This window comes from Amphiura filiformis, chromosome 7 (genome assembly GCF_039555335.1).
Source record: "Amphiura filiformis chromosome 7, Afil_fr2py, whole genome shotgun sequence".
NCBI lineage: Eukaryota > Metazoa > Echinodermata > Ophiuroidea > Amphilepidida > Amphiuridae > Amphiura > Amphiura filiformis.
In genome coordinates this window covers 29,280,761-29,306,957 of record NC_092634.1, presented here as the reverse complement: position 1 = coordinate 29,306,957, position 26,197 = coordinate 29,280,761, and the positions used below count along the sequence as shown (strand labels likewise).

Here is a 26,197-nt window from a genome sequence, read left to right as displayed (position 1 = left end):
CAAATAGTCTGAGTTGCTGATAAGTGCCAATAAATTCTAATATCCAGCCCAACCCGATTTCATACACGTCTCACCATTATAATAGCCTAATTCGTTGTCTGCATCACATACTGACGTATCTAAAAAGGCTGCTGCCTTGTGTTATTTTTATTATCATTATTTTATTCCATATTGTTATTTTATATTGCAGCATGCTTCTTTCTTTTATGAGTGGACATGAGATTTTAATATTGTGATAATACCACAAAATCAATATATAAAGTTAATTCCACAGTGTATGTCATCACATTTTGAGTCACACATGGCAGCCTTTGAGATAAGACAGTGTGTGCTGCAGACGACGAATTGTATAGTGTATTCTGGCCTTACAGGGTGTATCAAAATGAATGAGACTGCCAACAAAAATGGTATATTTTGCAGTAAACCTTTGACGAGAGCATATTTTAAGCGTACATCACATATTTACTGCGTTGAAACACGCTTGTCTCTGATTGGCTGCTCAAGGCGATCTGCTGTTGCCAAATTTGTGAATGAACTTTGCACGGTACATGTTGTTAGCTCCGACTTTGCAACATCACTGTAGAACGCCAAACGTACAATGTATACAGGTGTTCATCAAAATATAATTATACTGATATCATTTCTATGGATGCCATTGCATTTGGAAGCATGCTTTTTTCCCCTTCAAAATAAAGATTGCACAAAAAGTAACGCAGCTGTTATAAATACGCCTATAGCGTTAGAACTAATCATTGTGTTCATAATATTTCAACATAGAAAGGGTGATTTATTTACGCGCATTTTGATACCTCATTTGTCCGATTTAGTTCAATATTAACAACACAGCAATGTTTTAAAAGAAAAATACCCGAATTAAAAAGTTGCAGCTATTTGTATTGATTTGAAGTCAGTGCGAAGATAAACAGAGCATTTTATGTGCTACAATGCTTGCGTAATATCCATTGAAGGCTGTAAACTGCAACTTATAAAACCAGGTATTCTTCTTTAAAAGCACTACTGTGTTGTTAATATTGAACGACATTTCACAAATTGGGTATCAAAATGCGCGTAAATAAATCATCCTCCTTTCTATGTGGAAATATTGAGGAAACAATTGAATACCTGAGTGGAAGAAGGGCCCAACTCCATTTGACAAAAATGAGTTTATCATATTTTAAAAGACCTGTACCATTGCCATTGCAACATATATCATTTCACATGTATGTTATTATGTATGTTCAGTACCAGCACTAAAGGTCCCCAGAAAATGAAAACAGTCTGTTTCTTAAAACCTTTCCAAATATTGTGTTTTTTGTTAATATCTTAAAAAAGTGTTGGAGTTGGGCCCTTCTTCCACTCAGGTATTCAATTATTAGTTCTGAATCTATAGGCATATATAAAACAGTTGCGTTACTTTTGTGCAGACTTTATATCAAAATTAATGGGTTCCAATTATTTTGACACAGCCTGCATATACTTCAATTTTTTCCATTTACATTGAAGGTTCAAATGTAACAATACAGATTTGTTGTGCTTTGTTCATCATTATAAACTATATACCATACCAAAGTTAAATATACTGCATGTTATGTAGGGTGTACAGGGGTGGAATTTCGGCTATTTGTTAGTTTGTTTGTTTGAATGCATTTTACATAGGCCTACATATAATACCTTTTGGACTCCCGCAAGATTGTACAACGAGAATCCATTTACGGGAATCCATGGACTCTCATAAAACTCTCTTGTAGAATCCACTTGGACTCCTGTGGCACTTTACGAAATTCCACCCCTGGGTGTATGTATGTACAATGTATCATATGTAAAATTATGTAAACATGTTGTCATGTATAAAATAAAAAAATATATATTTTAGAAGTCAATGTACATGTTATAATATTATAACCATGCTTATTATTGTTCTTATAATAAAATAATTAAGATCATTTCTTGAGAAAATTGAAAGCAAGGTTAAATTTAGTGCTTTGTTATTATTATCAGAAGTATTGGCCCCAGAATAGAGCCCTGGGGCACACATAAGACCTTTATTTATTGATGAATTATTTTAAGTCTCAAAAAAAGAAAATGATTCAAATAATTATAATATAGATTGGAAATTGTTTAATTTATAGAAATATTTTGAGGTATTTTTTTTCTTTTTGTTTTGTTTCGCCAAATTAATAAACATACGGGAATACAGAGAAATCAAATAGATGTTTTGTTTATTTTGTGTGTGATTGTGTGCAAAATTAGGTAATTGTCTTTTTAAGCTGATCAGAATAACATTTATGTTCAAAGTGAGTGACTTGCTTAACAGTCTCATCCCAACACACTTCATTATAATATGTGATGTGTCATGTCAAAAGGAGACACTTTTGGGCAGGTTATCAATTTTGAGGTTTTTACATATCTTAAATACAGAGATATTTTGCTCCACAACACCGTTTTCCCCAATGAAATCGGACATTCCTAAGCGAAGATATTGAGTTCGTAAGTTATGGTATTATAAAATTGGAAATTGAGATATTGGACTTTAAAAATATTATTGACAATGTTGAGAGTAGGAATTACCTGGAAAAATGTCTCACGAAATACAAGATGTCAGTTATATTCCGGTCTGAAACTATCAGACAATATTTTTAACATTAATAACATCACAAATTCGCATCAAACCCAAATTGTGAAAAAAATCACCCGGGCAGATTTTTGGCTATTTCTCCATTTACGATCCTGCCCAAAAGTGTCTCCTTTTGACATGACATGTCACATATGCTTCACCCCCTTGACATCACTTTCAGGGATTGTGGTCTTCGTGGTGGGAATTTTAAATGTTTACATGGAAAGAATAAAAAAATTTTTTTTTTATTATTTGACACATTTTTAAAAATGTATTTCCATCCCAAACCACACTATAATAATCTGTTGCAAGGTTCCTTTTATGCATTAACCACCACCACCATGTATGAGCACGCGACATCAAGCATGTGCATAGGACATTGTGGAAAATAATATGCGCTGGGCGGTTAGCAGTACGGTTAATTTGTGAAAGGAAATCTGCAATTAATATAGTCCCCGCACATTTAATTTTCTTGCACTTGTTAATGTATATTGTAACTATCCCTTAGGCCAAAAAAAGATGTTTAACAATTGGGTCGGTCGGTCAGGATTTCTTTTTTTTTTAATTGTTTGTATTAATTAAGGCTCAAAATATGACAAATCAGACAATTTTGGTGTCAAAATGAATCAACTAACATTACAAAACAACTAAAATGTTGAACACAAGCTCTAAAATACTTTTTTTTTACATCTTCAGAATGCAAATATTTGAAAAGAAAAAAAAAACTTTTTCAGGAATTTCCAAATATAGGGTCGGTATTCTTTTGTACAGTAAATAGAAAAAAAACACCTTTTTTCTGATTTCCCAAATTAGGGTCGGTTGGTTGAGGGCAAGCAAACATCTTTTTTTTGGCCTTGCAATGAATACTATACCCTCAAGAGAGAAATCACAAATTTGCTATGTCCAGGTATCAGGAATTCCATGCAAATCCAAAAGGGGAAGCTATCTCAAAAACATACAATACTTTCTGTAAATGAAAATAAAATAAATAGTTCAAGGGTATTTTTCTGATTTTATCAACTATTTTGAGCGACTTACAGCTTTAATTGTCCTCGATGGATCTCAGAAAGTCTCTTTTATAAGTTTTTGAGGTTGTACTTCATAAATATTTATTTAGAAGGCGACAGAAAAAACCCACCGTTTTATGGGTGGACAAACTTTTCAAGTAGGTCAGTCTGGATTTTAAAAGAAATCTGGAGCCTAAAATGATCATCGAAAGCCTGAAAAAACCTGGCAAAAATTTGATGTTTTTTGGAAACATATTTTGAAAATGTTCTGAATTTTTTCCAGCAAATTTCAGTAATTAATTTTGGTCAAAAAACGTTTTTTTTACAAACATTTAACATAACTTCAACAAACCAATTTTTTTTTAAATTCTAAAATGCAAAGTATGGGTCGATCAGGTCCTTGTTGCCCTTAACATTTTGGCCGGGCATTTTGGATAGGGTCAGTCAGTCAGGTCTTTTTCTCTATTATTTTGTATACCAACAATGAGAGGTCAATAATTATGACATCTAAAAAGAGAGGAAACACATTGTTTCTATTCCGGTTGGTTACCATGGCTACCATGCAGAATTACTGCTGAATGTTGAATTAATTAGCCCTCAAAAACGGGTTACTCCAAATGAAAGTGGAATGTATGAAAGCTAAAATGTAATGATTGACAAAGTTTTTCTTGATTAAAACAACAACTCTCAATGAAACAAGTTTAAGTAAACACACAAATCCATAAAATAAAATACTTTATTTGTATGACACTTGTTTTCTGAAACACAATTCTCAGTCTGATTGAAATTATGATTACATATAGAAAAAATTATTTAAAAGAAGGACTTGATCCAGGGTCAGAGAATCGATTCTCGCAAAGATTCTCGTAAACAGATTTGTGTGAATCAAATTTGATTCCCGCAAACGTTTGTAGTTTACACAGAAGTTGATTTGCGAGAATCAAATGATTCCCGCAAATTTATCCTGCAAGAATCAAGATTGATTCTCGCACTGTGAAATGAAATTCTGACCCTGTTGATCAGTAGACAATTGCCAATCTGTGTAAAAAGGTTTAATATCATTGTTGGGTAGGAAAAACCTCCTATGTGCTTGTGGCCCCTAAACATGTTTAAAACAAAACTGCCAACAAGTTACATAGGAGGTTTTGCTTTAAACATGTTCAGGGGCCAATGACACATAGGAGGTCTTTCCTGCGCAACAACAATATTGTTATGAATTTGGCAGAGAGATAAATAACAGTTTAGTATAAGGCTCATGAAAGTTGATTCTTAGTTTTCCGTACCCGCCCATATCACCTTTTCACTCTGGCCAAAACTTTCATTATTTTCATTAAAAAAGTCAATTATCTGACAATTGAGATGGATATAAATAAAACTGATACAGCTCAACTTACCGTACTTTTCCTAACCAGACAGTCCATGCCAAAATTGTTACTACACCTTTACATTTCATCGAATCTCTTTTTGATGTCTGTCATTTTGAACATCACACTTGAAAGATGTATGCTATGTAGAAACTTTATTTTGCAATTTCATAATTTGCATATTATTAGCATATTTGCAAGAAAAAAACATGAAAATCAATAAATACCTATATTTTTCACAATTTCAATATTTTATTAGAAATTAAGCATGTAGGCCGTTTGTTATGACTTGATGAATGAAGCTGTTAAAACAGATTTTGATATTTTTGCTTATTTTTCCTTTTTTGCCCCAAAATGTGTAAAAATCCAAATTTTTTGGATGACCTATATTTTCTTTCAATATTTATCAAATTTCTTAATTTAGGTATAATACAGTGCAGAAAAAGATGTCAAAAAAATCTGTTAAACAGATTTCCAATAAATTTTCCATTTTGGGTTAAATACTCAATTTTCATGCGCGGGATATTTGAAACATAAAATGAAAACATGTCCATTGCACTTTTCCTCGAGATGTACTATAATATCAAGGTTACGGATATATTATAATCCCTTCTTATCTTCACTGATCCATCAGATACCTATTGTTATGAATGATCAATGAAAAGGTTCAGAACTGGGCTACTAATGGTCTGTCAAGTATCTATAGTTATTTTCATGAATGTGTCAACTCAAAAAATCATGCAAGGTCGAATGTAGGAAAAGTATGATCAGTTGAGCTGTACTCTCAAAATTTCTGACACTGACATGTCTGGCTGATCATAATCAGTTTTTCTTAGTTGTAGCCGTAGAGTGAAATGGGTTGAAATGATATTCACATTTTAAGGAAGACAGGACCTTAATCTTACACACAGGAAGTGTGAATTTCAAATGGGGTTACCTGAATGAGTGAATCCTACCAGTGTGGAAGATTAGCTCATGTCTTCCATAGGGGGTGTATGGCTTTCAACTGGAATAACTCTGTGCAGTTTACTGTTTAAAGTTTTACACAACATTCATTTTTGCATAGTTTATAACCATTTTTTTTCTTGCTAATCAATACATACATTAATTATATGCAATTAATTAATATGCAATTCATTAATTAGCTATAATTAATTACTTACATCAAGTGTAAATGCCACAAGATTCCAGAAGACATCTAGAACACATTGTCTTACTTAATTGCTAAGCATAATGGTTTCAGCATAATTATATGTATATTGTATAATAATAAAAAATGCTCTACTACATGTACATGAAATACTGTACTGAGAACCTTTACTGTTGCATGCAAAGTATTGGCAAAAATATATAAAAAAATTGAGCCATTTTAGCTCCTTATATGCATTGATTATTGATTGAACAGAATAAAGATAAAAACTCAATCTTGTGCACATACATTGTAGGGTAGTCAACAGAGTTATATATAGCCAGTACAATTTTTGTGCTGACTAATTTTAGTATAATCAAATGCAGTAAACCTTTGACGAGCGTGTATTGTAAGTATACATCGCGTATTTACTGCGTTGGACGCACTTGTCTCTGATTGGCTGCTGAGGCGATCTGTTGTTGCCGAGTGGAAATTTATGAATGATCTGTGCGCCGTACGCGTTGTTAGCGCCGAATTTGCAACATCACGGTAGTCGTGCTCGTCAAAGGTTTGCTGTATTTGACTATAGCTGAGTGTGTGCAAGGAGGGAGATTAAGAGATGAAGGGGGAGATTAAAGGGGGGACTCCGGCAATCATAACAGTATGCCTTATATATTAGAAAAATAATTATCAAGCACGAATCACATTGTTTTATTTAAAACAAACTCATATTGACCATAAAAACGAATAAAAACAGTCGGCTCTCAACACGAGATATTCAAAATTCCCGGGCCGAAATTGTCTAAGTGCAATGACATAATGGTTATTTGTGTTCAATTGTCGTCAGCCTTCATTGTATTATTGGGACGTCATTGCACTCGGCGCCCGGGAATTTTGAATATCGCGTGTTGAGAAACGGATGTTTTTATTTGTTTTCATGGTCACTATGAGTTTGTTTTAAATAAAACCATGTGATTCGTGCTTGAATAAGGAATAATGTTGTGATTGCCGGAGACTTCCTTTAAGAGATGAATTCATCCGTGGTGTAGCTGCTCTCCCTCCTTACAGCTACACCACGGATGAATTCATCTCTTAATCTCCCTACACGGACAAATTCATCTCTTACTGTTTTCTCGGGTAAAAAAACACAACATCTTGGTTGTAACTTGTGCATTTTCTGTGATTTCAAATATTTTTGTGCCGGTTGGTGACCAATATATTTAAGCTTAGTGCAGGTCGGGAAGACTCTGTGCCGGATATCCCCGACCAGCATGGCTAGAAAACTGGTAGTCAATAGTTGAATTTATAAAGCAAAGCAAGATACCATAAAAATTTTTTTTTTTTTTTTTAAATTGAAGTTTTAGTGATTTTGAACATTGTTTGCATAGCCATAAAAGTACGGATAGTTTTTAACATAGAGGACTTACTCAATAAATGCTTGTTTCCTTACTGGGAACAAACCAAAAGTTTGATGAAGTCCTCTATGTATAAGCGAGGGGGGTCAAAAAGTCAGACTATGTGTGTAAAAAATTATTTAAACTATTCGAAGTTGAACTGCACAGGACCCACCAGCAGAGTACTTTTTCGTGCTTGTGCAGTAGCAGCCCTGTCAGGTACCTTGGCAATGGATACCTCTGCAGGTAGCTGCAATAGAAATCTTGTTGTGTATGAAAAGCACAATTTTGCCATTGTCCATATGTGACACGATCAAGGGAAATGAGTCGGATGTCGCTAATATTGATTTTGAGATATTGGCAAAGAAAGTGTTAAAATTCCTTTGTTTTATATTGTTTTCAGCGATTGATAAATTGATGTAACTTCACAAAGAAAAGTCATATCAACATGGGGTTTTCAGTTTCTGAAAGCTCTTAATGTCCTCTTAAGAAACATATGTAAAACTCATTTTCGACCAGGGCCGACATGTGACTCGATCATTCCCCTTGATCATGTCACATAATTTTGTAGGAACAAGTCACTCTTGGTCATACTGCATGAAAAAGGAATACATGTACACTGATTTCAGTAACAGCATAATAAGGCATAAAAAATTAGTTTGATTGGTATAACCTGACCAATCCTAGAAACACTGACTTGCAGGTTTTTTTTCAACATTTAAAAAATACATTTTTTGTGAAAATCTTTAAATGAATATTAATGATATTTCTTTCCTACATGTTTTAAACAGGCAGATCCCGTTAGCTGACACAAATACATTTTTAAAATTTCCGTGTTGAATAATGGGCCGTTAAAATTATAACGACCCTTTCTCTGCACAATGAAACATTTGTTATGCCTAAGACAACTCCAAATTGTAGATTTACACAATATTATTCACATAATCCAACAAGTTTCTTCACTTCAGTAAAATTCTCGGCAGCCATCGCTCTAGCTTTTTCTTCCCCTATACTCAACACATGCTGGATAAAAACTTTGTTCCTTCGCACTTCAAAAACATGTTCTCTTATTGGTGCTATAATTTTATTGACCGCCTCGGCGACAACCATTTTATATTCCGCCGTTTCTTGTCCTTTTGCTTGTTTGCATATCTCCTCGACGCTTAACCCTGAGAATGCGGAATGTATCGATATCAGATTAGACACCCCAGGTCTTTTTTCTGGGTCAAAGGTCACTTCCGAGATGAAGTCGGTTACCGCTTTCTTGCATTTTTTCTGGATGTCATCTTCAGAGTCTGTGAGCTGGATGCGACTGAGTGCATCGCTATCAGATTTGCTCATCTTAACTGATGGGTCACGCAAACTTTTGATCCTGTCGTAAGTTCCTGAAACAAGATTTTGAAAAATACATTATATTACCATCGGTTACAAAATAAACAGAGGGCCCTCTATTTGTGACTACATGTAAATGTGGTTTAGTTGTGTCAAAACACACTAAATATGGTTTAGTTATGTCAAAACACAGAGAGACCTGGATTTGTGACTAAATATGATTTGGTTGTGTCAAAACATACTAAATATGGGATAGTCATGTCAAAACACACTTGTCTGAAGTTTGTATGACCCCAAATTATACCAAATTTGACGAAAAAAAGATCCAAAATTATACTAATTTTCTGGAGTTTTAAATTATTTCTGTCCAAGATAAATTTGCCAAATTCTAGAAAAAAAAATTGCTAAAAACCAGGCACTTTTTCCAGATATTTGGAAACAACTTGAAAGAGCACATTTTCTCCAAATCAAGTTCCTGACATTTGCACCTCAATTTAAACTGTGCAAGGACCTGAAAATCTGTGAATCAAATCTGTTGCAAATCGCCATACCCACCTTTCCACCAAGTATCTAAATAAGGGCAAAAAAGAGGGGTTTGTCTCAAACATTTAGCAAAAATGGTATGCTTTTTTTAGGAAAAACAAACCATGTTTTTTGTATGTATGAGTGGTTTTTAGCCTATAATTTATCTTGATTTTGCCACTAAATTGTCTTGTTTTTGCCACTAAAAACTTAAAAAAGGCCTACCATATAATAGGGCTACACGGTAGGACATATTTCACATGCATGTGGGTTTGAGAGATGCATGTACAAGGATGCAAGTGGCCCAAGAAAAAAAATCCGGAAAGTCCGAAAGTGCAGACAAACCTTTTTTCTTGGCCTAAAGAATAATGAATAATACACAAACCTGTTATTGGTTGAGGCAAAGGAAAATATTGCCCGTAGTTATTGTTGAAAATTCTGGCAAGATCCTTGGCTAATGTCAAATGTGGCATTTGGTCATCACCAACTGGAACATGAGTTGATCTGTAAAATGGATACACAAAACAATTTATATGAATAACAGCAGCAGTGCAGCACCAAGGGTGGTGGATGGGGAGATTTTTCTCACCCACTTCTCCACCCCTTCCCCAGTTGCAATAAGAAATCGGCAGAATTTCTACTCTTTTTAAGGCCATAAATGCTCAATTAAAGGCATATTTTTGGATGCCCCCCTTTGTCAAAGACTACTCACGATTTAAGGGATACGAACCGCGAGTCACAAACCATGATGTCCCACAAATAGCGAGCGTAAACAGTGTATGGTTCCTATGGGTAATATAAGTACACGGTCTATATATAGTCAGTCTACTCTGAAGTACAAAGTACCGACGCCGATGCACACATTGTACCGACTTTGAAGGCACGCATACCTGCAGCAGAGACGCAGCACTTCGCACTGTTACCGCGCTGTATACAAACTGTAGCACAGACTAAGGCCTCAGGTATTTTTCCTTTTTTTTCCAATTTTTGTCTTCTATGAGCAACAAGCAAACATGGTGGAGTTAGTTCTCCTTGGGTTTAATCTCGATGGGCATTAAGAGAAATGGGCTATTCCAGTTGAAAACCATACACCCCCTTTGAAAGACACGACCTTAATCTCACACACAGGGAGTGTCAATTTTAAATAGAGTCCCCCATTGGTGGAGTTGGTTCTCTTTGGGCTTTACAGAAATGGGCTTTCCTTTTGAACTCCATTACACCCCCATGGAAGATATGACCTTAATCATCCACACAGGGAGTGTGAATTTCAAATGGGGATACCAGAATGGGTGACTCCATTTGAAATCTACACTCCCTGTGTGGAGATTAAGGTCATGTCTCCCATAGGGGATGAATGGATTGCAACTGGAATAGCCAGTATAGCTTACTTGTATAGAAGGATGTCAGCTGCTTGGAGAACTGGATATGTGTAAAGTCCAACACAAGCTTTGCTTTTGTCACCACTAGTTTTGGACTGAAATCAAGCAAATGAACAACTTTCAAATTTATTATGCAAGTTTTAAATTATAGGGAAAGCTACAACAGTTTATAGCAGGAAACTATTAGTTTGTATTCACCTCTCTCTCTCTCCGAACAAAATAAAATCAATAGAAATTCACTAGCAGCCATCAATTGGTAATTCTTAGTCAGTGGCGGTGGCTTAGCTTGTTAGCGCTTAATTTCATTGGTTTCAGCATGCCATCTATCAACCATGTCATCACGGAAGATGCTTGTTGTAGTACAAGTATGTAATGTGTTCTATAATAATACGCAAACAAGATCGCAGTACGTGCAACTTAAATGCTAAACAAGTTCCGTTCATTTCAGAAAAAGGGAAGTTTCATGACAGTAATTAAATTCTTACTCAATAAAACAGTGTTTAGTTATTAAAATGATATTTAACTGACTAAGAATGAGAAAGAAACGATAGGAATTTTTGTTTTTACAATCCTCTACCTATGATGGATGCCAGGCAGGTCCATTATTTTCATCGTAGGCGGCTGCGCCCGGCATCCACTCAAAATATTGGACCTGCCTGTTATCTATCACACAGTAGAGGATAGTAAAAACAAAAATTCCTATCATTTATTAGCTTTCATTCTCCATACCACTGCCATCCTTACACTTTTGGTAAATTCATACATATAAAGCCATATTATAACATTTGCTAGGGAGAATGCCCTCAAAACAATTTTTAATTCTGTTTTTAACAAGATTGTAGGCCTAATGTACTTTAGTAAACAAAGATACTCTGCAAAAATCAAGACTTAAAGTGCTGTAGTTTTGTCAAAAACCGATGGAACCGGCGTTTTATTATTACGATGGAAATATTAGTCGAACACGTATGCGATGTTCATAAAACATAACACAATACGTATATACGGTGTGCGGGATGTACTCATACACACATACACATCAGAGGATCGTACCGTATTACAACCGCGGGAGTAACATGCATTGGTGCTAGTAGTAAATTCCAGTTTTCTTTGCTTTACCTCACTCGTTCGGCTCAAAATTAAAAGGGGACATATTTGACAGTAAAAGCTAACATTTTATGGAAAATAAATATTAATCTATTTTTACAGAAATATAATATGGCTTTAAGATATATCGTATTTGTACTTGTAGCAACAAACATTTTGCTTTATTTGATATCTTAGCAACTTTTTTTCTGTAACCATGACTTCCTCTGTGCCCTCATCCAATTTTTATGGGTTTCTATTACTTGGAATCAGTCATTAGTTCTCACCTTCCACTGGGCGAATTGACCAAGCCTGGGCAGGGTTGTTTTGCACCCGAGTAACCATGCTAATTCTGCATGCTGAGAAATCTGAAAAATACAAAAATTATAAATACCGTAAATAAAAATATCAATATTGATGAAAATGGAGATGAGGAGAAAAAATGGAGATGCAAATGGAGAAGGAAATGGAGACAGCTCATGAAGACAAAGATGGAGATGGAAATGGAGAAATAAATGGTGAGAATGGTGGATAGAAATGGAGATGATGATGATGACGATGATGATGATGATGATGATGATGATGATGATGATGATGATGATGATGATGATGATGATGATGATGATGATGACGATGGCGATGATGATGGCGGCAAAATCATGAGGCCAATTATTACAATTTCATTCTGTTGGAATTCAGAATTGCAACCTTTGAAAGCAGCTTTTCAATCTAACGGTGCTCTCCTTTTAAGCATAACCTTTTTGGGTTGGGTTCAAAATAGACACCTGTCTTGCACATGTATGTATATAACACATTTTGCTAAAACAGAAATCAGCATCATAAACACAGAGACCAGTGGCGGCACCAGGAATTTTTTCCTGGGGGTAGGCTGGGGTGGCAAAGTGGATTTCAGGTGGGGCAAAATCAACAATCATAATTTTGGGTTTGTAAGGCTGAAAGTGCGGGGGGGGGCAAATACCCTGCTGTAGTGCCGCCACTGACAGAGACTAGCAAATAAAAAGTAAAGAACCTCTTACACTTGATTGCTGAAATACGATTGTCCTCTGTGGATCGATCCCACACGCTATGAGCACTGCAACCATATCGTAGATGCTTTGAAGTAACACAGGCGGGTCTTGTGGCAGAGTTATTGAATGCAGGTCAACGATACTCAGGATGATAGTGTCGTTAACATTAGCTTGCATTTTCACCCAACTCTGTATGGCACCTAGGTAGTTGCCAATGTGAGGTATACCAGTTGGCTGAATTCCTGAAAAGATGCATTTTGGCGACGAGTCCTGTGGAACCTGTAAATATGACAAAGAAATTGGAAAGGATGCTAAATCCGTTCAAATCAACCAACAATAATGATCTAATTTGATTTAATACATTATAGCAATGCCATGCCTAATACTAAGGCCAAAAAAAAAGTTTGCTTGTCCTCAACCGATCGACCATAATTATGGAAATCAGAAAAAAACCTATTTACTGTACAAAAGAATACCGACCCTATTTTTGGAAATTCCTGAAAAATTTGGGGTTTTTTTCTTTTCAAATTTTTGCATTCTGAAGATGTAAAAAAAGTATTTTAGAGCTTGTGTTCAACATTTTAGTTGTTTTGTAATATTAGTCGATTCATTTTGACACCAAAATTGTCTGATTATTCATATTTTGAGCCTTAATTAATACAAACAGTAGAGTTTGCTAGTACTGTAACCACTCGGGTAATATATAAGCCCACCCCACTAGATGGCAGATTTCACTTCAAAAATGGGGGTGGGCTTATAACCGGGGAAGGGCTAGTGCTTGAATTTAAATATAAGAACAATCACCCCCATTTGTATGCCCAATGTACCAGTAATTTCTATCTTCTATGTCAATTTCTGAAAATTATAAGTGTGGAATGTTAATTATCAACTGATATTTGGGCTGATATTTTTTATATAAAATTGTTCTTAAATATGAGAGCAAAGCATTGATTTGATTTAAGAACTTGGCCAAAATTTAGTACTGGGCTTATACCTGAGTGCACCCTTGTTCCCAGAATGTTTTGAAAAATAGGGGGTGGGCTTATAATAGCCGAAGATGGGCTTATACCGGGTGGTTACGGTAATTAAAAAAAAAAAAATGAAAAAAAAAAAAGAAATCCTAAGCGACCAACCCAATTTTTAAAATTCATTTGAGGGCAAGCAAACATTTTTTTTGGTCTACATGTAAGGCTAAAAAATTGTTTCCCTACAGGCCATGTGCATTTGTTTTGAGGAGAAATTTTCCAGAATTTTTTTTGGCAATCAAACAATTATTACAAATTTCTTTAAAGATATTTTCCTCATACATTGGCTTACATGCAATATCATAAAGGGAGGGGGGAAGCAATTTTTGGCACAGATGTTTTGGGCACTATTTCTTTTAACTATATTATGCCTTAAAGGTGTCTACATTAGAAACACATTAATATATGCAAAATTTGCTGCTCACTGTGCTTGCATATTACCGTATTATAGATAAAACAATTTAAATAAGGTGTTAAATTTTGGTTCCCCAAAATCTTGCATGTATACATAAATTATACCAAAAATGATGAAATTTTGCCACCAGTTTCGCATGTGCCAAAGCTTATGCTGCAACCTATATGTGATGCGATCAAGCAAAATCAGTCAGAACTCGGAAATATTAATTTTTCAGTTTAAATAGGATAGTTAAAAACATTTACAAAGCTGCAGTTTGCAGAAAACCCCACTGAAATTGAACAACCAGTTCCAAAGAAACGGAGCAATTAAAGAGTTTCCAAAACAAAAGGAAACATTTCCTTTGTTTGGCTATATCTCAAAATCAATATTTCCGAGTTCCGACTAATTTTGCTTGATCGCATTATATACATGCATATAGAAACACACTCAAATATTTTAAAATTTCTCTTCTCACTGAAATTATAAGACAATTTAAGGTTTTTTGAAGGTAAAAGTCCTATACAGATGTGCAGTCAAATAAGAAAAAACATCTTTGATCAATACGGAACACCGGTAGATAAAGGTTGTTATCTCTCTTTCTTTCTTTATTGTGTGCATCGCTTTTATTTAGTCTTTTGAATAGTGTACATTGTGTCATGATGAAATAAATGCATTTTAACTATACACTGTAGTTACGCACTAATCAAATTAACTACCATAGCATAGTTCGTCTCACACACATAACAGTACGACGGCAACTTCGTGACCTCTTTTGTTCGATAGAAATTTTTTACGGGTTGGTGAACACGGGTTACGTAACTAAATGTTGAAAATTTGGGTGGCACACATGTTTTAGCGAAGTAGCTCCAGAAATGGGAGACACGGGTCGTTTTTTGCTTAAATTGCGTACCATGATCACGGATAAGATATCAAAAATTTGTGCAAAGAACAAAAAAGGAGTAAAAGTTGAATAATATTGAAGAAGCTTGAACATGTCCAAAGTGGCCGGGAAAATGAGAAAAATTGCATGTCACGATCACCAAAACGGTTATATGTACAACTATGAGCAAACGCCGGTCGTATGCTTTTCTGTAATGATAGATATTAACTAACTTGAGCTTGTATTAAATTTTCAGCGAAAATGATTGGTGGAATAATCGAGATGTAGGTTGGAAAGTTACTCTCAAAACGGCCCGTGTCTCAATCGTGCGTAAAAAACGGCCGGCCTTGTCATTATATCAAATAATAATCGTCAGAATCGTCCAGTTGACTCCAGTGATATTTATTTATTCAAGCAAAATACTGCATTGACTTACAAAATATTGAAGTCAATATAAAAAGTAATATTACCTCATTTGACTGAACTTAAAAGCAGTTATAAAAATATTATTGTTGATCGAGTCCCTGAATGAGAAATAAGATTGCAAAAGATACGAGTATGGTACAGCAGGTTGTGATGGTTGACGCCGTGGTTTGAAGTGCGAAAGGTTGAAGGTTCGAATCCTACAGCATTTCCATTTTTTTCTCTCTTGTTCTGTTAGGCCTATGGTGTATGTGTGTAGGCCTGTCAGTATTATGATCAATTGAAAATATTTCTATGCAACACGTTTGCAATGTTTTTCTTTATGCGTAGGCCTACATATTAAAAAATAAGATAGCGTCAACCATAATTTATGAATTTCAAACCTGATATTTTGGCATAATATTATTTGTAATTTTTACACCGTTCTTACACCCTACCCAGACATACACATAATTGGAATCAGCATTTCATTGTCTAGAGTAACTTTATTATCTTCAATAGAACACCACAAGCGGTCAAGATAAAAAAATGCTTTCTTTCATTTTACCTCATTATTTCTGCTTCAAATGATCAGAAACCCTTCATGAAAGTTGTTTACTAATATCATAAATATTTTCAAAAAAAACCACAAAAAAACGCTATGGTAGGGTTGTAACTTCCAACCTTTCGCACTCAGGCACGGCCTTACCCACTAGACCATCACAACCTGCTAACTTATTCTCGTACCTTTTGCAATGTTATTTCTAATTCAGTGTCTCGTTCAACAATAATATTTTATAAACTGTTTGTAAGGTCAGTCAAATGGCTTTAAATTACGTTTTATATTGAATTCGATATTTTGTAAGACAGGGCAGTATTTTGTATGAATAAATAAATATCACTATAGTCAACTGGACGATCCTGACAATTATTAATCGATTATATGGACAAGGCCGGCTGTTAATTTTTCTGCTGACACTGGTCACTAATGGTCACGCACGAGTGCGAGGGGAAGCCGTTTTGAAAGCAACTTTCCAACCTACGAATCGATTATTCCACCAATCATTTTCGCTGAAAATTTAATACAAGCTCAAGTTAGCTAATATCTATCATTACAGAAAAGCATACGACCGGCGTTGGCTCAAAGTTGCAGATATAACCATTTTGGTGATCGTGACGTGCATTTTTTCTCATTTTTAGGCTACTTCGCGCACAATAAACATTCATTTTCTCCACAATTATTGGACTTTTACACGTTACTGTTTGCCGTATACTCATGTTTCATATCTTATCTATGGGCTCAATATGGAAATGAAGGGAGAAACGACTCGTGTATTCCATTTTTTTGATGTTTTCTGAAAAACTGTATTTGCCACCTGATTTTCAACATTCATTCATTCATTCATTCATTAAAGGTTTATTACACAATTGTCATAGCAGTATAAAAACTGAAATGCAACAATTTTACAAAAGTATACACATATAAAATATTAAATTACATAAGTATAAATGCTAAAATACAATGTACATATAAATACAGCAAAAACATGAAGAAAAAAGCAAATTACATAGTAAAACATCCACACATTCATTTTCACCCATTCATCCCCATGTACACCCCCACACACACCTCTGCATCCCATATCCACTCATAAACTATCACTACCACAAGATCACACCCCCACTGACCTTACACACCACTTATTCAAACTCTTTCTCTACTCATGCACTAGTGACTACATACTCCTTCTCGCACACACATACTTTCATAAATGAATTACTTAGCATATTAAGATCATATTAAATGACAAAAAATGAATGAGAGAAACAGAAAATATATTGCACATAATAATGTTTATAAAATTTGGTGGAGATGGGAGTGAAAATGCCAAAAGCCCTTTAAAAAAATTAAAAAGCTAAAAACTAGGAGTCTTTTTATTCCACATATTGGCCATGTACACCAGAGGGCTTTTCTGACAACGCAATGTTCTACACCTTGGTACCGACAATTGGTCAGAATTTCTTAAAACTCTGCCATGAATGGTGCTCTTCTTTGGCGGTACCCAACTATGGAAACGCTCAGATTTGAAAAGCGAGTTGAAAAACTTCAAACATTGTTGCTCACGTCTCTCATACATGGATGGCAACTTACAAAGCTCAAGTGCCTCATCATAAGTTGTATACTGCTTGCCAACAATGATCCTACATGCTCTCTTCTGGATTCGTTCCAAAGCGGCACTTTCGTTGATGGTCAGACCAGGGTGCCACACAGGGCAGCATACTCAGCTAATGGGCGTCTGATTTAACCCAGAAAAGATAGTAATAAGATCATCTGTTGGCAAGTTGAAGCGTTTGAGAAGTTTAAGCATATACAGTCTACCATATGCCTTTTTTAGCACTTCAGTAACATGGTTACCCCATTTCAGATCAGAACTTACATGGACACCAAGTATTTTTGCAGCTGAGACAGACTGAAGGGGAACATTAGCAATCATAAGTGGTTGGTCAACTGGGTTGTTTCTCAAGAATGACACTTTCATAGAAGCACACTTTAAAGGGTTAAGCTTCATGTGGTTTTGCACCGCCCAATCCTGGAATTTGTCAAGATGAGTCTGCATGTTAGATGCATCATTACGTGCTCTCGTCTCAACCAAAGTTAAATCATCGACATATTTCAATGTCGTAATGGAATTGTCCATAGCGGCATCATTAACTACGGTGACAAAACCAAGTGGGCCAATGCGTGTGCCTTGAGGCACACCACCTTTCAACTTAACCCAATCACTATTTTGACCACGGTACCTAACACTCTGTTCTCTACCATCAAGAAAACTGGCAATCCATGTCACTACTGAGGGACGTATACCAAGGGATATAAATTTATTGATGAGCACATTGTGGTTTACTAAATCGAAAGCTTTGCTGAAATCAGTGATAACAACCGAGCTCAAGTGACCGGGTTTGTCAGAATTCATGATCAGAGTATCCATTAATTTCACCAGATAATGTGTGGTGGAAACACCTTTGCGGTTCCCGTATTGATTGGGATCTATAGATTTCTCTAAGTCCTCTAACAACCACTTTGCCATAAAACCCTCTGCAACTTTGGCAAAGTGGTCAGTTAGAGAGACTGGTCTCAGTTTATCCCAAGTAGCGGGTTTAGACTTTGGAATCGGGACTACAACAGCCCTCTTCCACTGGGGTGGTACTGAACCTTCAAAGTATGATTGATGGAGGTTTTCGGCCAGGGGTTTACTAAGTTCATAGGAGAACTCTCTAATGAGCCTGGCAGAAATACCGTCTGGACCACCGGCTTTTCCAATTTTTATTTTCTTCAGCATTTCATAAACCTCGTAGTCATGAACAGTAGGGCATGGGTTTGGATCTGGTCGATAAGCAGGAAGCTTAGCGGTATCAAGCACATCAAGGTCATTAGAAACTGATGCAAAGATGTTGTTGATGCTGTTCGCAACGGCTTCAAAGTCATTAGCATCAACACCTGGCGGGGGCTGAATGGTTGACTCAGAGTTGCTCAAATTTGCCATGACCTTGATTTGCTTATACCACTCAGCTGGATTTGCTTTTTTTTGTCGCTGAACCCTGGTTTTATAGTGCTCTTTCTTTGCCTTTGCAATTTCACGACTAATTTTATTTCGCAAACGTTTCCATTTTCGCGACCTATGCTCAAGGTGGAAAACCTGTTGTCTCTCATCTATGAGGCGTTTTATGTAACTAGTCATCCACGGTTTATCAGCGCTGTGCACTTTCATGGTTTTAATTGGAAAGTATCTATCAATGCCTTCCTGAAGGGTGGTATAAAAGGCATTACATTTTTCCACTGCACTTGTTTTTTCATACACTTCAGACCAGTTACGCTCTCCAATCCAAATTCCAAACTCTCTCATATTTGAATCTTTCATCGGTCTTACAACTCGCGGACGCGTTGTGTTGGCTTTGGATGGAAGACTGTTCAGAGGGGACCAAAGAACTGACGAATGGTCGCTTGTTCCAACTGGGGAATATATTTCAGGTTCCTTGTAATAACGATTCATAGTAGTGATAATTTTGTCAAGAATCGCGTCTTTCCTGGTTGGTTTATTCACAACTTGCGTGAGTCCGTTGCCAGAGCAGATCTGAGTAATATCAAGCCGGTTGATGTCACCAAATAATGTTACACCAGCTTGAGGATATTGGGTGCGAATATAATCAAAACCATGAAGTAAGTGCGCAATAAGTTCACTTTCATGTGGATTATCTGGCGGGGAGTAGATGATTGCATAAAAAAGTACAGGTATTTCACGGGGTAGCCTTTCCGGTCTGGCTTTTACCCACAGCACTTCAAGGTGGTCGGGCACATTAATATCATGTACTTCTTGGACTCCTAGATTCTCGCGAGCATAAATGGCTACCCCACCACCACGTCTCCAAGTACGATTGTTAGTTATCAGATTGTAATCCTGGATCTGAAAATGTTCTACTGGTTTGTCTGACGTAAACCACGATTCAGAGACACCTGCAATATCAACACCTAAGTCTCTCACCATGGTGCTAAATTCATCAAACTTGTTGTTTAATGACCTAGGATTACACATGTAAACATTTGGTAGTGAGCAAGCTTTAGGTTCGTAAACAGCTTTAGGAAATTTAGTCAAGTTGTCATGGCAAACTCCACTGACATTGGTAACATTGGTAGGGTGTAAACATGCGGTAATACGAGTCTTTATTTGTCTCTGCTTACTTTTTCCAGATCGACAACCACGGCGTGTAGTTTTGGCTATCTTCAACTCTTTCATCAACTTCCAATCATTTGGCTCAAAATTATTTCGGGATCTTACATGCACACTAGTATTGCGTATGTTCAAAAGGGCCTCCCTTGAATAAGTATACATGATGGCTACAGTTCAGCGATGCGTGTTATAATGGAGGTCATTAGCTCAATACACACACTACTGGTGACCACTCAAGTATAGCGATGTGTATGCATCCAATAGTACAGTATAGGCATTTCAGTGTTCAGTAAGCTTAAATGTAAAATGACTCGGCAAGAATATGTATTTCAGCAGCTGAACTAGCGCTTAAAGTCTTAATATTGCACAAAATCCGTTCAAAACTCTTCACAGTACTCACGATATCAGCATACAGTCACAATGACGACATAAAATCCTACCAAACAAAGATAAATAACAAGAAATTATCCAGCCAGTGGAGCGGCCATGCGGCGCTCACTACAAGCATGTATATATTTATGTCTGATGAACATTACCGGAAGTGAGCTAAGTTGCTGTCGTACTGATAACAAATGCACTACGATCAAAGAGGTTGATGACAACATTTGATTGAATGGACTGCACTGCGCCATGATTACTCTGACTGAAGGACACCGGTTCAAATCCTTTTGCGCCAATCAATAATTCCACACCCTTGTAACCTCTAAATTAAACTTCAGTCCATTCAATCAAATGTTGGCATCAACCACTTGTAACTGGGTTCAATGATTAACAACAGTGGTGACAGCACAACTGAAATTAAGAGAAGACTGGCTATTGCAAGGACAACTGTGCAGGGCATGTCAAGCATATGGAAAAGCAGAGGCCTATCCATTGACCTCAAGGTACGCCTACTTGGTGCAGCTGTGTTTTCCATTGCCACTTATGGATGCGAGTCTTGGGCTATGACCAAGAATGATAGGAAAAGAGTAGATGCTTTTGAGATGTGGTGTTACTCTACGAGTGACATGGAAAGACAGGAGAACAAATTCCTGGATCCTCGACATACAAGATTGGTACAAGTCTAACCATCAGAAGCGGCATAATGGAGAGAAAGCTGAAGTACTTTGGCCATATTGTCAGGAAACATGGAGGTGTAGAAAAACAGATTTTGCAAGGGGCTATGGAGGGCAACGAGGAAGAGGGCGTCCACCAACATCTTGGACTAATGACGTGAAGCTGGTTTCTAACCAGGGAATGCAAGGTGCAACGCACTTGGCATCAGATCGAGTGAGATGGCGTACTCTTGTGAAGACCACAGCAGCGCTACACAGCGCCACCTGACACACAGAGAGAGAGAGTAACCTCTATTGTACTATTTCGCGCACACTAAAGAAATCAGCGAATTTAAGTAGGCTTACACATTGCTGATCAATATCATTTTCCACTGCATGACTTCAATTTTAATCGCCCCTAACTTTGAAATTGACTTTCCTTTACATGTAAAAAGTTTTTCATCATGGGAATAATTCTCTGGTCCCGATTTTTCAAATAAATAATAAAAAATGGCTGTCGGGTGTCTTTAGGGTCAGTCCATGTCAAATCAACCAGTTTTCTGAAAAGTTCCCAGGTGACCCTCTGATTTTGATGAAATTCCATCAGAATAATCTTTTGTGGCCACAATGAACCCATACAAAAATTTGGCTTCATAGGCCATGTCGTTTTCGAGAAATGGCCCTTTGAAGTTTGGCCCGGACCCCCCCTTCTTGCCCCGCGCTCGAGTCATTGGTGATTTTTACCGACTTTGGTGGCTCATAACTTCTTGTTCTAAACAGATATAAAGCTGCAATCTTGGATTCTAGCTAACCTTATGTCATATTTTCAGAATCTGGCTCTAAATTTCAGATATCTGCTTTCCTTTTCAAGTTATGAGCACCCAAAGTTGGTCATTTATTAAACCGCAAGTGTGATTTTGTCATTTTGGGGGTCGCCTGGTGCCACAAATACATGTATGTGGTCATATGACTCAAATGTCATAGATACATTGTCTATGGGTACATATCTGAGCCCACAAGCAAGTTTGAGCAAATCAAACCATTAATGGAGGAATGGGCGGCATCCGAAGTTGGGTTTGGTGAAAATTTGTTGGAGACCCCCCTCTTTCTGACCAATGTTTGACCTTGTTGACAGTTGAAACATGAATTGAAATTTACTGCCATGAAACATACTGAATGAGACCTACCCAGAAACAAAAATTCAGCTTTGGTACTCAACTCCATCATATAGTCAGATGGCAGCTTGAAAATAGGGTGGAAAACCTGCTATTTCTTGTCTAAGGGTGTTGAATTCAGCAACCATGACTACAAAATCAGCAAAATTTGACAAAGTTTTTTCACAAGTGTCATATGAAATATGTTCTGGGTGTGTTTTAGAGGCTAATAAACACATCTAGAGTGGTCTGTAATGTACGACCCAAAAATATGCACATATACTTAAGGGGGTACTATACACCCCTGCCCAATTTTGTGCTCATTTTTGCATTTTTCTCAAAAATTATAGCGCATTGGGGACAAGTAAGATATGTATATTATAGGGGCAATGACTACAACTACTGCTCTGGAAATTTTATTTCAGCACAGACAACAGTTGTGGAGTTACAGTCAAAATGAGGGAAAACCAATATTTGATCAATAAATCAATAACTACTTGCTTTGAGTTGCTGAATTTTCAGTACAGTAGTTGTAGTCCTTGCCCCTATAATATACATATCTTACTTGTTACCAATGTGCTACAATTTTTGAGAAAAATGCAAAAATAGGCACAAAATTGGACAGGGGTGTAGTACCCCCTTAAAGTAAAATTTGGCATATTATTTTACCATGGCTGCCGAATTCAACACCCTTAGACAAGAAATAACAGGTTTTTCTCCCTATTTTCAAGAGCCATCTAACTATGATGGAGTTGAGTACCAAAGCTGAATTTTTGTTTCTTGGTAGGTCTCATTTAAGTATGTTTCATGGCTGTAAATTCAAAGTTTAATTCATGTTTCAACTGTCAACAAGGTCAACCATTGGTCAGAAAGAAGCTCCGGCAAATTTTCACCCGAACCCAGCTTTGGATGCAGCTCATTCCTCTATTAATGGTTTGATTTGCCCACACTTGCTTTTGGGCTCAGAAGTCAGATATGTACTCATAGTCAATGTATCTATGACATAATGAGTCATATGATCACATATTTTTTGGCACCAGGGGAGCCCCAAAATGACAAAAGCACACTCGCGGTTGAATAAATGACCAACTTTGGGTGCTCATAACTTTAAACTTATTTAAACTGAAATTTAGAGCCAGATTCTGAAAATATGACATAAGGTTAGCTAGAATCCAAGATTGCAGCTTTATATCTGTTCAGAACAAGAAGTTATGAGCCACCAAAGTTGGTAAAAATTACCAATGACACTCGAGAGTGCCAAAAAAAGGGGGGGGTCCGGGCCTAACTTCAAACAGCTATTTCTCAAAAACGACATGGCCTATGAGGCCAATTTTTTATATGGGTTCATTGTGGCCACAAAGGAATATTCTGATGGAATTTCATCAAAATCTGAGAGGGTCACCTGGGGACCCCTGGTTGATTTGACATGGACTGACCCTTTAGTTAATTGGACAGACAGTAGGCCTAATACCGTATTTGACAATAATTGGCGGACGCTTGGCAGACCATTTTGAAAAAATCACCACCCCAAGGTACACATAATTATTACACCACCCCTATTCACCCTTAGGCTTTGGAATTGCATGGATCTGTTATCTTGCTACCAAAGCGAGGTCCTCCCCACTTTGAGGGAGGACCTGCGTTTAAGCACGCATCCATAAAAAGTATGTATGCCAGGCAAACCTTAATTTTCACATTTGCTAGTCAGCCAAATTTTAAGAATGAGAATAAAGGTATTGTTTTTAGCCGCTGTAGTGCATCTATCCTCTCATCAGCTAAACACGGGCGACATCATTATTTTAAGCGTAAAACAACTCGGCTTCGCTAGATGCACTCCAGGGGCTAAAAACAATACCTTTGTTATTCTCTACTTATAAAACATGTCATGTAGGCCCTTCGGCCCTTATAGTTATATGTAAGCCTTAACTTTTAAGCTTAAAATTCAATATCAGCTTACTTCTGCCCCCTGGACGTATTAAAAAATCCAATAAATGAAATGAATTCTTTGTAATCGGTTTGAAATGCTATAAACTTCCACTATTATACAAACCTTTTTACTTTCCGTACAAAACCAGCTGATCAAATTCCTGGAAACCCTAGAAGAACGAGAAACTTGCTGACAAAAATTCAGTCCCCTGGATAGCGCCATTGTTCTCGTTCTTCTTTGGGAAAATTCCTTCTATTGTGTAGGAGCACCTCTGTATTTACGGGCGCATTACACTAAAATCATGGGTGATGAGTTCCGGTTAAACGTATACGGCTACATGAGACAAAGTGGTGTCCTTAGGGACCATGTTCTTCGTGAGGTTGGCATGTTCTGATTTAAATGAAAGATGCTAACCTATTAATGACTAAAATAGATATGAAATTATACAAATCGATTTCACAAGAAAAGTAGGCCCTGTCCGAATTACTGCTAACGGAACAAGTTTTAATGCTAGTTTTGGCGTTGAAATAGCGGCGTCGCTTTTCAACATTTTTTAATAAAAAACTGAACATGTAAAGTTCCCCAAAATTGAAGCTTAAATGAAATTTCAGTCCTTAATACAGGGATGACGTTAAAAATGAAATATTGTCACGCCTGGTAGAAAACGCCGTTTAAAAAAGGTGATTTTTACGTGCTTTTCAATGGAGAAGTTATTTGGTGGTTTACGCCCTTACCAAGTAAGTTCAAGGGAGTTCCGGGGATGGGAGTTCACAAAAGTCTTTCACGAGCTCCCTACCGGGGCTCCCTCCCGGGGGGCTCCCTAGGTATTATTGATGATATTAAATAAATTTACACACGTGACACACCCCCGGGGACATACGGTAAAATGGTAACTTTGGGCGCTTTTCAGAGTTTTTTTAAACCACTGCACTGCTTCCAAACAAAATCAAATAACATCTTTTCATTTGAACATTTCTTTATAGCTTTGCATTCGGCCCAGTGCCGATTTTTCTCTAAAAACGCGCAACGTACCCGGTCAATGCATGCAGTTTTGCCATTTCGCGCCGTACTGAATCATCATCTACAACGCGTGCTAGGCAATGATATTTTGGAACATTATTTTGTTTTGTTGCTGTTTTTTGTTGTTGTTTGTTTGTTTGTTTGTTTTTTTTGCTTGCTATCTTCTGAAGATAGCATTTAGGGCATACGAAGAAAATAATAATAGATATTTTTTCTTTATGTTTAATGAATTTTTATTTTTAATGGTTATTATTTTGACTATCTACTGAAGATAACAATTCATTACTCGGTGACCTCCGATAAAACGCCCAATAACGCCGGTCAGTTAAAAAAAATGCTTAAGTACATGCCCTATTGAGATAAGCAATCCTTTTGTGATATGTCCATTCATCCATATAATAATAGCAATCAGATTTTTGGATGGATGTTTTACACAGTGATTGGAGAAGAAGCTATGTAAATAATCAAAAGTACATGTCTACAAATTGACAAGGACAACTCCTTTTGTCAAAATTGTTTTCACCTATTGCTCAGTATGTTAATTAATCCGATTAATTACGTAATTTCGCCAGCGTATGATATATCAGTACTAATATGTAGGCCCAAGGAGGTTAGATATAGAAAGAAGAGGAAATAGATTACGTATCGCATATTGGTCCTTTGTGCCTATTAGAGTTTCCGCCAAGGGAGGAAGAAAAAAGGAAGGAGGGGGAAGGAGAGAGAGGAGAGGGAGACCGATGGAGTCACAGGGCTCTAAATTACATAGGCGTAGATCGGGG

General features: G+C 36.7%; 1 protein-coding gene across 1 annotated transcript; it reads right to left on the bottom strand.

Moving 5' to 3' along the window:
• Positions 1-4,339: 4,339 nt before the first annotated feature.
• LOC140156983 (tryptophan--tRNA ligase, mitochondrial-like) lies at positions 4,340-24,660 on the bottom strand. The gene is made up of 6 exons (XM_072180030.1): positions 24,522-24,660; positions 12,862-13,131; positions 12,112-12,192; positions 10,751-10,836; positions 9,748-9,866; positions 4,340-8,893 (listed from the first exon to the last, which is right to left on the bottom strand). The coding sequence occupies exons 1-6, from the start codon at positions 24,618-24,620 to the stop codon at positions 8,442-8,444; spliced, it is 1,107 nt and encodes a 368-aa protein (XP_072036131.1). The 5' UTR covers positions 24,621-24,660; the 3' UTR covers positions 4,340-8,441.
• Positions 24,661-26,197: the final 1,537 nt, after the last annotated feature.